This window comes from Sceloporus undulatus, chromosome 3, assembly GCF_019175285.1.
Source record: "Sceloporus undulatus isolate JIND9_A2432 ecotype Alabama chromosome 3, SceUnd_v1.1, whole genome shotgun sequence".
Lineage (NCBI taxonomy): Eukaryota > Metazoa > Chordata > Lepidosauria > Squamata > Phrynosomatidae > Sceloporus > Sceloporus undulatus.
The window spans coordinates 33,940,447-33,953,175 of NC_056524.1; the positions used below are offsets into that span (position 1 = coordinate 33,940,447).

At 37.5% G+C, this 12,729-nt stretch overlaps 1 protein-coding gene across 4 annotated transcripts in view; it reads left to right on the forward strand.

The window, feature by feature from the left end:
* The window catches only part of FRY (FRY microtubule binding protein), a 225,898-nt gene that overhangs the window by 136,455 nt on the left and 76,714 nt on the right, over positions 1-12,729 (forward strand). For all 4 annotated transcript variants that reach the window (XM_042460592.1, XM_042460591.1, XM_042460590.1 and 1 more), the window contains 8 exons: positions 955-1,054; positions 2,404-2,575; positions 3,466-3,722; positions 5,473-5,619; positions 5,979-6,147; positions 8,210-8,300; positions 11,108-11,190; positions 11,675-11,825. In XM_042460592.1, the coding sequence (XP_042316526.1) occupies positions 955-1,054; positions 2,404-2,575; positions 3,466-3,722; positions 5,473-5,619; positions 5,979-6,147; positions 8,210-8,300; positions 11,108-11,190; positions 11,675-11,825 (1,170 nt within the window). The remainder of the gene's footprint in view (positions 1-954; positions 1,055-2,403; positions 2,576-3,465; positions 3,723-5,472; positions 5,620-5,978; positions 6,148-8,209; positions 8,301-11,107; positions 11,191-11,674; positions 11,826-12,729) is intronic.

Here is a 12,729-nt window from a genome sequence, read left to right on the forward strand (position 1 = left end):
GAGAGAGAGAGAGGGAGATAGATAGATAGATAGATACTGTAGATAGATAGATAGATAGATAGATAGATAGATAGATAGATAGATAGATAGATAGATGAGAGAGAGAGAGAAATAGAGAGGGAGGGAGGGAGATAGAGAGAGAGGGGGGGAGGGAAAGAGAGAGAGAGGGAGGGAGGGAGAGAGACAGAGAGGGGGGGAGAGAGAGAGAGGGAGAGAGAGAGAGAGAGATAGAGAGAGAGGGGCGGAGAAAGAGAGAGAGAGAGAGAGAAGGAGATAGATAGATAGATAGATAGATAGATAGATAGATAGATAGATAGATAGATAGATAGATAGATAGATAGATAGATGAGAGAGAGAGAGAGATAAGCAAGCAGGCAAGCAAGCAAGCCAAGATTAGAGAATGAGTTAGGGTAAATGCAGTGATGTTTTTTAAATTTTTATTTGGTGTGCATTGGAAGAGGGGTGGTCTTATACGGCAAGTATATCCCAAACTCTATATTTTAACTGGAAAAGTTGGGGGTCCTCTTATACGCCCAGTCGTCTTATACTCCGGAAAATACGGTAATTGTGGTCTTTGTTGGTTGCTAGTGAGAATGAAGTGTTAGACATTAATATTTCGTTTTTCTGCTCTACCTATATTGATTATTTGTTTATCGTTGTTATGAACTACTTTGAAAATGAATTTAAAAGTAACATATGGATAAATTGGATAAAGAGGAGAATAGAAGAGGCAGATAGCTAAGTGAAAAAAGGATTAAGGAAGTAAGAAATTCTTTTGATATAAGGGATTCAACAAAGAAAGGGGGGAATCCTTATCTACCTTACAAGATGTTTGGATAAAACGATGTCTGGAGAGACATGTTATGGGAAAGATGGTAAGGTTTAAATAGCAATATTTTAAAACAAGAATGACTATGTGATAAACAGCAATTATTTCATTGTTTCTTCTTTCAGAAACTATCCTTTTGATATTGTAACACTTTTAAATTTGGTCTTGTTCAAAGCATCTGACACGAACCGAGAGATTTATGAAATTTCCATGCAACTCATGCAGGTATGATTTTTTTTTAATCCTTTGAAACTATATGGAAAAGCAGAGAACTAACTTTCTTACCTTCATGTATGTATTAAATGCTAGTTTTCCTCTTTGACACTATGCAAATATTTCAAGCATATTTTGATAAGGATCTAGTGCTTGGTCATTCAAGGGAGGGCAATTAGGCTCAGATATGAAGCAAAGGAGGGTTCTGAGTAAGAGGATTTTATTTTCAACAGTATCCATAGAACAAGAATACACATTGTGGTACTCTGCTGGAGGAGGCTTAATAAGAATTTGGCTGTCTTGGGCAAGGCAACTCAGTATTGTTGACGTGGGGAATGCAGGTCCTGAACATAGAAGTTGTAGGGACAGATAGGGCAGTGTGCCATGAAATAGTGAAACAACAGAATGAAAGTTGGGGACCACAAGGGGCCATTGACTTATGATCAAATTCCTTGCTTGATCTGGCCGATGCTGTCAGTAACACACTGAGAACCTATACACATACGCAGGACATCATAGGATAACCCTGTGGTATCCCACCTGTGGTTTCAGCTCATTCCTGCTCCCAGGCCAGGAAGGTAATGGGCAGGTGTCCACATGTGCACACACCATCACCACATTCCTTGTAAAGGCAGAAGCAGGACATCTTACTTCAGCCATGTGTTCAGGCGCCCCCCTCCAATGTCACAGGCTGCATCTGGGACCTTCAGAGGGAATATGGTGGCTGCAACAACATATAAGGGGCTGAGCAATGGGGTCTGCCAGTTTCACGGCAGAGTTTTCAGAAAACTCAGTAGCAAACAGCTGATCTCTTCTGGGCTGGGGTCAGGCCACAACCACTGGATTGGCATTAGGCCTGGTTGATTCCAGCATGAGGCTGTTGGCTTGTGTTGTTTGTTTAGGACAACGCCAGGCCAGGAGGAACATGGCCCATGTGTTCAGCCCTTGAGAAAGTAAATAAGTGACAAGTAACCCCAATATTTGGGCCATGAGGTGCTTTTGGCCTGGCCACAAGTGCAAATGATGAAGCATCTTTTGCCAGTTGTAAAATTGTTGGCAAAATCTGTAGATAATCTTATGATATTACAGTTGGCCCTTACTATCTGCGGGGGTTCCGTTCCAGCTCCCAGGTGGATGCCAAAAACCGCGGGACGTCAAGTCCTGTAAATTTTAATGAAGGTGTGCATGCATGCAGCTGCAGGTATGTGTACATGCTGCCGTTAGGCTTGCCATCTGTGGATTGTTCAAATCCGCTGATGGCAAGCTTGAGGTTGGGGCATGCGGGCTGTATCTTCTTTTAAAATCATGATCAATATGCTGAAAATCTGAAACACTACTTTCATGTTTCACCTTTCTTGTAGATTTTGGAGGCTAAGCTTTTTGTTTATTCAAAGAAAGTAGCGGAGCAAAGACCTGGCAGTATTCTTTATGGGACTCATGGTCCTTTACCACCACTTTACAGCGTATCACTAGCTCATTTGTCCTATGAACTGGCAAGAATGTATCCTGAGCTCACACTTCCATTGTTTTCAGGTACAAATTTCTATTTATATTCTTGAGGAGAGTGCACTGCTGTAAAGATGCTTATTGTCTCACTGTGGAACACCAAGAAAGGCCTATTTTAATGAAAGTACTGCACTTGAGTAGACTTTTCCATTTATTCTCTTGTCTTTCCCCTCTGCTTTGTGCCAGGGGGAGTAGAGTAGAACCTTAACTGAGTGTTCCAATGGTTTAGTTAATTTTAGTTTGCATTATATTTTAAAATATTTTTCTTGTTTTATATAACTGTATATGTTCTACAAATTTGGAATTTTGATCAATTGTTATCAACACATTTTAGTACTTCCCTTTGTCTGTTGGTTTTCCTTATCATCTGTTAGCTGTAACTGTAAATTCCTTGTGCTTCTTTCCATAGGAATACACTTTTTGAATGCTGAATAGAATTTTAAATTTTTATTTGTCAACTCTGTGTTCACGCTTTAGAAAAATCTGGAATGTTAAGCTTTTCAGACTGGGATGTTGCTTTTCAAGCAATAATATTATGCTTGAATTATGTTAATATTAAATAGTTCTTATTAAGTATTTATACAGTGCTCTTCAAATGAAACAACTCCAGTATCAACTTTAAATAAGTTTTAAAAATGAATAAAGAAAGAGAGCACCTGCCCTCTGACTTAGTTTAAAAGATACAAGGAAAAAGGGAATTTCATCTTTGCTTTCATTGTATTAAGGGAATTAGATAAAGAAATGGAAAATGAGTGGTCATTTGATTGCTAGAAACATAATGCAACATGTGTAATTTATCTCTATTTGAAGACATTTAAAAGTAAAGGTACGTGATAGAGTATGCAGTTGGTAAATGTCTTGTAATCTTATAAGTCTAGAATCCTGTGAATCTTTTTTGTTTGCTTGTTTGTTTTTAGAAGTAAGCCAGCGATTCCCAACAACTCATCCTAATGGGCGCCAGATCATGCTTACCTACCTGCTACCATGGCTTCATAACATTGAACTTGTGGACAGCAGGCTTCTCCTCCCAAGTTCAAGTCCTAGCACTCCAGAAGATGAAATAAAAGACAAAGATGGGGAAATAGTTATGTCATGTGAACTAAAGGGAAGTGGCTGGGGCTCTCCAGAGGCCACATCACTGGTGCTTAATAATCTAATGTATATGACTGCTAAGGTAAGCAAGCAAATACTCAGATGTTTGTCAAATATGAATCCCAGTGTTATTTTTTTAATGAGTGGTACTTTTTTATATAGATAGAGAGGCTGCATCTACACTGCAGAAATAATCCAAATTGACACTACTTTAACTACCATGGGTCAATGCTGTGGAATTCTGGGAATTGTAGTTTTGTAAAACATTTAGCCTTCTCTGTCAGAGAGCTCTTGTGCCATAACGAACTACTATTACCAGAATTCCAAAGCATTGAGGGATAGCAGTTAAAGTGGTGTTAAACTGGATTATTTTTGCAGGGCAAATACAGCTCTAGAGTCTAGACACACTTTCTCCAAGCAAGATTGCAGGTGTGTTGTATCTTCCTCCCATTAATTGTAACAATAGCCATGTGAGGTAGACTAGGCTTGGCTATCCAGTGGGCCTTCTATCTAAATAAATATTTATTTTGATTGATTTGCACTACTGAAAATATTTCTCAGCCAGTCAGGGCTTTGTCAATGGTCCCAATGGTGCTATCCATTCTAAGGCCACCACTCTGCCCATTATATCACACTAGCCCTCTCTTGGTTCTCTCAGTATTTCTTTTAATATGCAGTTTTTACAAAAGTCATATTTCATCTGATCTGTTAGGGATTTTTTCATATTAAGTATTGTTTTGTTGTTTTAAGGAATGCAGTGGCTCAGCGGTTAAGACGCTGACTCTGACAGCTGCAAGAGCGGCAAGTTGGCAGTTAAAGGCCCAAGTGATGTGTGATGGAGTGAGCTCCCATCATTAGTCCGAGCTTCTGCCAGCCTAGCAGTTTGAAAGCATGTAAAAGTTCAAGTAGATAAATAGGTGTTGCTTTGATGGGAAGGTAACAGCGTTCTGTGCAGTCATGCTGGGCACGTGAACACAGAGTTGTCTTTGACAAAGCTGGTTCTTCAGCTTAGTAATGGAGATGAGCACTGCTCCTTGCAGTCAGACACAACTTGACAACCTTGTCAAAGGAGAAACTATTAGTTTTTTTGTTGTTGTACTTATAATATCTTATCTTGATAATCTGATCTGAGTCAGAAAAAAAGAACAGTTCTTTTTTTTAAAAAAAACCCTGATTGACTACAGTCGGTTCTTCATATCCATGGATTCCTTATCCATGAATTATCCATGCCTTGAAAATATTCAAAAGATATATACATTTCCAAAAGCAACGTTGGTTTTGCTCTTTTATATAAGAGACACCATTTCACTATGCCACTGTATTCTCAGCGGCTGCTCCCACCCTGTGGAACTCCCTTCCATGGGAGACTAGGCTGCCCCCCTCACTGCTGGCCTTTTGCAGGCAGGCAATGGCATTTTTGTTTAAACATGCCTTTTGAGATCTGGCAGGCTTGGTTTTATTGGGGGATGAGAGGGATGGTCTTGGATTGTTAATTTTAACTTTGTATGTTTTACATTTTATATTTGTAATTTTTATATTTGTACGACTTTAATTGTACAATTTTAACTGTTTTGTTTTATGTATGGTAGCTGCCTTGGGTCCCACTTTGGGAAAAAGGCGAGATTAAAAATAAATAAATAAATAAATAATATTTAATGAGACTTGAGCATCCACAGATTTTGATATCCAGGCAGGTTCCTAGAACCAAACCCCAGTGGATACCAAGAGTCTTCTGTATTTCAGCTCTTAACTTCTCTGGTGTACTTTTTGCACATTTTAAAAGAAAATTTGCTTAACTTTTATCGAGTTTAGTGTTTTATGTTTCCTTTTAGTATGGAGATGAGGTTCCTGGACCTGAAATGGAGAATGTCTGGAATGCTTTAGCCAACAATGAAAAATGGAGCAACAACCTGAGAATAACATTGCAGTTTCTAATAAGTTTATGTGGAGTTAGCAGTGATACTATCCTTTTATCTTACGTAAGTAGTTTATTTTCTTTTTAAATCTTGTTGCGTTGTTTTTACTGAACAAGATAGCATCAGAACAAGAATGAACTGGACTACAGCAGTTTGGTCTCTGCATTGTAGAATCTGGTTAGCAAAAGCATGGATAAATAGGAGAATACATTTTAAAAAAACATTGTGAAGTTCACTACAAAGCTTCTACTTTGTCATATTGTAATAAGGATTTCATTAAAGTAAGTGTGAAATCCATAGCAGTTGCCCACTCCTATCTTACATCTTTACAATTTTAAAAGTATATTTGCCTCTATTGTATTTACTGTGTGCATTTCTAAATTATATTTTGTAAAACTTGCTACATACTACTTTTTCTTCAGATAAAAAAAGTTGCTATTTATTTGTGTCGAAACAATACTATTCAAACAATGGAAGAACTTCTGTTTGAGCTGCAGCAAACAGATCCAGTAAACCCCATAGTTCAGCATTGTGACAACCCACCATTCTACCGTTTTACTGCCAGCAATAAGGCTTCAGCTGCTGCTTCTGGTAAAAATTAAAGATTTACTTTTTATTTGTGAAAACACATTGTACAGAAAGAAACTAAGAGTATTGTTTAAAACTTGTTGTTGTTGTGTGCATTCAAGTTGTTTCCAACTTAAGACAACCCTAAAGAGAATTTTCTTGGAAATATTTGTTCAAAGGAGGTTGGTTACCATTGCCCTCTTCTGAGGCTAAGAGAAAGTAACAGTGGGTTTCTATGTCCGAGCAGTGATTTAAACTCTGATTTCCACAGTTGTAGACTAACACTTAAACCACTACACCACACTGGCTCACTTTTAAGACAGAGGTACACATATTATAGAAAATATACTTTAGTTCCCTCTGTATTAATAATAATAATAATAATAATAATAATAATAATAATAATAATAATATTTATTTGTATACCGCCCTCTGGCAAACCAATCCGGGCGGTTAACAACAGAAAAATATAAAATATGACAATTCCTTCTCAGACTCTTATATCTTAAGACATAAATATATGTGGTTGGATCCAGACTTAGCTATACTTAGCTGAAATTAGCCCTTCAGAAATTGAAACGATAGACCTAAAACTGAGTTTACATACATTTCCACTGTAAACTTAAAAATGGGCTGAAATCTCATGTGGTTTCAAAAGCCTTCATTGCTTGAGTTTCCAAAGACAGTGAAACAATGTGAAGTTGAAGGCTTTCATGGCTGGCATCCATAGTTTTTTGTGGGTTTTTTGGGCTATGTGGCCATGTTCTAGAAGAGTTTATTCCTGACATTTCACCAGCATCTGTGGCTGGCATCTTTAGAGAACGATGAAGATGCCAGCCACAGATGCTGGCGAAACCGTCAGGAATAAACTCTTCTAGAACATGGCCACATAGCCCCCAAAACCCATAAAAAATGACAGTGAAACAATTGAGCTGTAAACACTGGCTGCTGTTTTGAGGAACCATACACTTTTTAAACCTTTGTTTAGCATTGTTAACATCTGTGAAGTAGAAAGAAAGTGACCTACCCTGACAACGTGCTATGAGAATGAAGACTGAGAAGTTTTCTTGCCATCCTCAGCATTCAGGATGAGACAAATCTAAGTCAAAAACTAAATATAAAAAGGGGAGCCCTGGAGGGAATATGGAACAAAGGATGCATGTGGCACAGCAGCAAAGATTCTTTATTGTCTCTTCTTTCTCACCACAATGAATTCATTTTTCAGTGCTGGGTCACAAGGAGAGAAAGCATCCTCTGAGCCTAGTTTCCATCCTCCACCCATAACACTGGAAGAGAAAGAAGATGTTTTGTTTTCTTTCAGTCTAGATTGGTGATTAGGCAGTTGGGAATCAAAAACGTGGTACAACAACCTCTCTAGAGTGTCTCTTCCAGAAACTTTTGTTAATTGCTGAGGAAGAAGATTCTCAAAAGGTTTTTATCACAGTCCAAAAGCCTGCAATGAGGTGTCCTCTCCAGTGACTCCAAGGAAATAATGATGTGAGCACCCTGTTGTGGGATGCTGGCTGAACCCTCCAGTTTACCTTTGAAACTACTGGGGTTTAAGGAAGGGCTCAGAGGAAGCTTTTTCTGAGCCTGATCCCTCACTTCAACAGCACAGTCACTGTTGTGGTGTGAAGAGAGGGAAAGGGAATGATGTTATTTTCTAGATTACTGCATTACACTCTTATAGCGCTGCTGTTCCACTTTAAATTCTCTGGCTGCCTCCTGTTGCATTCTGGAACTTGTAGTTTAAGGAGGGGCATTTAGAATTCTCAGCCAGAGAGCTCTTAGACCTCACTGAACCACAAACCTCAGAATGCTACAGGAGGCAGCCAGAGCAGTAAAAGTGGAATAGCAGCACTATAAGAGTGTAGTGTGGTAATGTGGTGTGTGTGTTTTCTTCATAACTAGATATTAGTGTTCCACATGTACTGTAGTGAACAATGGTGCGAGCTGTCATTGCATAAAGCCATTCGATGCTTGGATGTTTTCCCCTCTAATTTGAATGAAAAACTTTTAGAATGACTTTATATGAGCACTTCATTTTTTTTTTTTAAATGTAAATATACTGGCTTTACATATACAGGAACTACATCAAGCAGTAACACTGTAGTTGCTGGTCAAGATAGTTTTCCAGATATGGAAGAGAGCAGAATTGTGAAGGACACAGATGAAAGGTTTGTAATCTGATGAAAACTCCTAATCAGTCTCTCTTTCTTAAACATTAAGTCCTTCAGCTAGAAAGGCTAGCTCCTCCAGTATGAGCATACTGTTATAGCAAATGTCTCATCTAAATATCATTCTCTCTAATACCAGTCTTGGGTGGCCTGATGCCCATTAGTTTAGCGATAAGAACTGGCCACCCAAAAACAAGTTAATATTTTCTGCGTACTTGGAGGCGTTCCCACATATACCGAAATACGTTAGTTTGTAAATTGGATGGAACGAAAACAAAAACAGATCAACAAGGACCTATGCTTGGTGGCTACCCGGATTTAGGGATGTTGAGAGTGTCCATTGTGAAAGAAAAAAAGGGGGAGGGAATGGGGTTTGGACAGGGAACTGGCCTGCTTGAGTACCTAATAAAAGTGGTAGCTGTGTGAATCTGTTGCTGCAAAAGCAACAGACTCGTTAGACAACTTAAATAGATTAAAAAAATATATCACAGCACAAGCTTTTGTGGACTGTAACCTACTTCTCATCACATCCTTGGGGTGAGGAGCTGAGAATCATGGTGAGGTAAATGTTGCAGTGCAGGGTAGGAAGATCTGGAATTCAAAAAAAGTAACTTTTCCCAGCTATAATTAAGAATTTAAAAGTTTGTAATCCTTGAAAAATATTTCTGTCCCCACTGTATTATAATAAAGTGCAGAGGGTTGAGCTGGAGCGTAATGGAAAGCTAATGCTTTTTGTATGAAAGATCCAGGGCTCAGCCTCCAGAAAGGTTCCTGTCTAGAGAGCCTCTGGAGTAGATAAGACAGCATAGACAGTACAGAATTTGATTAATCGATGGTCTGACTTGTTATCACAGAGCTTTCCAGGAATAGGGGCCTGGGTTTACAATGTAATATTGCTTTCATATCCCTGCTTGTAAGTCTTATATTAGTCTACAATAAAGGTTTGTAAGTAAACACTTAGAGAAGCAAGTAGCTACTACATTTCTGTATGTCAACCAATGAATTTGTATGGCCAGCAAGCATGGTAACTTCACGACTACATAGATTATATTAATTAGGCTAGAAAGAAGGATGGGTGGATGGAAGGAAGGAAGGAAGATAGGAAGGAAAGAAGGAAAGAAGGAAGGAAATGTTTCTTATTTATATTTATATGTTGACTACACAAACTTTTACACTATTATAATATGTTTCATTTAGAGATAAAAACTGAGTAGTTTCTTCCCTTAGTGTTGTATGTTGCCTGAAGCTTTCTAAATGTAATGATTAAAACACTCTCTCTCCACATCTTCCCTAAGAATAAATTTCTAGGAAATTTGTCCAGGTTTATTATTTGTTTAATTGTGAAACATTCTCAGAATAGTTTCATGGGGAAACAGTATGAACTTTTTGTAAACAAACATGTGATGTGCATTTTTGCTTCTGTGTAACATGTTTTGTTTCTTTTCCTTACAAAGCATGTACAGCAATTTTTTTAAATTGGATTTTTCCAAAGCATGGTACAGATATTCAGAACATTTATCTTTTCAGATCCAAATTTTGTCTGGCTTTTTCTTAAACTGAATTAATAGATTGTATGCAAGAAATCTGCCTACATTTCAACACCTGAACTTGCTGGAGATAATAATAATAATAATAATAATAATATTTATTTGTATACCGCCCTCTGGCAAACCAATCCGGGCGGTTAACAACAGTAAAATATAAAATATGACAATTAAAAACACTTTATCCCTCCCCCCCTTAAGACAGTATTAAATTATAGTTTAGGAGTTCCAAAGCAGGATAAATATTGACTTTTTACATTGCTTTTTGTTTTGGTTCTGCTAGGGAAGACTATTCAGAAGATTATGTAACAATTTGTAAGAGCTCTTTACTTATATAGCCTATAAGAAGAGATAGTAAAATGTCCCAGTGCTACAGTTCTTCATTTGCACACATCTGGAGTTAAGGAATTTTCCATAGAATTAACTTCTCAGTATTATAACCTATTTCTGTACATAATAGAGTCAAAGTCTTCTTGTATTTATTGAACCTTACTCCTAAGTATGCACGGGATAGCAGGTTTATATTTTAGTAATAAAAATTCACAGTGCATATATTCTGGTTAAAATTCCATGTTTGACGCAGGGCAGTTATAGGATAAATCTCTTGAGGCAAAAGATCTCAAAATTAATTTGAGATGATGTCACTGATTAAAAAAAATGTGTGGGACAGTGTTTATACTGTTTGGGACCATAGTCCATATCTTTTCTAATTGCTATTCAGTGGGAATGAAATCCTGTGTATGTTAAGCTCCATTACATCACAGTTTTTCAATTAGATTTCAGCAGTTAGACCAAGAACTATGGATATGGAATCTATTACACATCTGTTAAGACAACAGTGGGCTAATTTGGAAGGTGATGATCTCTATTTAATATTAAGGGATGTACACTTAAGTCTAGAATTGGTTTACTTATTTCTGTGCCTAAGAAGCAACATTTGGTGTGTGTGTGTGTGTGGTTCCAAACATGTGTCCGAGTAAGTAGGCTCAAGTTTACACTACCAGCTTTTTTCTTTCAGTTAGTCTCCCCTTTGCATACTGATTTTTCAGACTAACATATCTATGTCTGAATATGGTTCCAAGTCTCACCAGTGTCTGAACTGGTCTTTTGGCTTTGATGCAGTGCTATCACTCAGTTTCCTCAACAGTAGTCAGTGTTCAAATACTAGTTGTCAGTATCACCTTCGGAGACTCTTTAGATCATTTATAGTGGATAGGGAATTAAACCAGATTAAGTTCTTTATTTTTATTTTTTATTCTCAAGGTTCAGCAATGTGATCAGAGCACATAATCGACTAGAATCAAGATACAGCAATAGCTCTGGAGGATCTTATGATGACGACAAAAGTATGACTTGATATTTAGATTAAGTTTACGGCTAATGGTGACCAATAATAGATGTAGTCATAATAAGCATGATTTCATGAATAAGTTCATTTGATTTTAGTCAAACACCTAAGCAAATGCTTAAATTTTTCCCAGTGAAATAAATGGGACTTAGAAGTACTCAGATTTGGGTGGATTGTGCCCATTGTCTGTAGCTTCTTTGGATAAGATGAAGTTTAATGATTGGGATTCTTTGTTAGTGAAGATGTCAAAGGGAATTCAGCTTCAGACAGCCATTTATTTTTCTGTAGTTGTTTTCATATTCAGATATTTGTACTATTTTATTTCTGTTTCTGTTTTTTGTTGTGTTTTATCCCTGCTGCTGGCTTTACCCTATTCTTTATTTTATGTTTTTAATTTTTCTATAAACATTTAAGAGAATGTTAGTTATTGACTGGCTTTAAAATGTAATAAATACTTAAATACCTAATATGTTACTGTGCAGATGATCCTATTTCTCCATACACAAGCTGGCTATTGAATATTGTGGAAATGAAACAGCCACAGCCTTTGCCAATGCCATTTAATGGTGGGTGCTGGGCACCACTAGTTGATTACCTCCCAGAAACTATTACGCCACGAGGACCACTCCATAGGTAAGCTGGATGTTAAAATGACTGTCTTCCACAGTAGGTTATTCAGATCATAAGCTAATTGCATTATATATAAAAAGTCTAAAAAATAACTCTAATATGGTTCATAAACTAATTGGATAATACAGTTTTCCCATTCTGATTAACTGGTTTATTCAGAATATCTTGCATTTATTGAGATTTTATAATATATGTAGCTAGCTAGCTGATATTGCACATGATCACAGATTGCAGAGATAGCTGAAGATGCCCAGTTTTTTGCATCATGGGGTCATTACAAGTTAACTAGAGTGCTTATGGATAAGGCACAACAAATGTTGTTTCATTAATTACCACATATACAAAAATTGGGGTATTGCCTTTCAGCAGAGAGTTATATGAATGTGGTTCCTTGATTAGATCCAACATGTGTTCAGACACAATAGAAATACTATCTACCCAGGGCATTTACAGACCAGGTGCATGAAGCAGGAAGCTGAACAGACATTGGACCCATTTGCAAGACCAGTTACAACACAGACCTTCACTACATTAGAAATCATATTACTCTGCTGTATGCAACAATGTAATGTCTCATTTTTCTCAACACAGGTAAAATAGACACTTGTTGAGGAAAATTAATTTGTGTGAAATTCCTTTTAAGGTGAATGATGAAGCACTTGGTTAGAAAAGTAGACTTTTGCCCTCTTCTGCCACTCCCACCATCTAATACACTGTTAGAATCATAGAATCGTAGAATTGGAAGAGACCACAAGGGCCATCCAGTCCCTGCCATGCAGGAAATCCAAATCAAAGCATCCCCGACAGATGGCCATCCAGCCTCTGCTTAAAGACCTCCAAAGAAGGAGACTCCACTACACTCCGAGGGAGTTTGTTCCAGTCGAACAGCCCTTACTGTCAGGAAGTT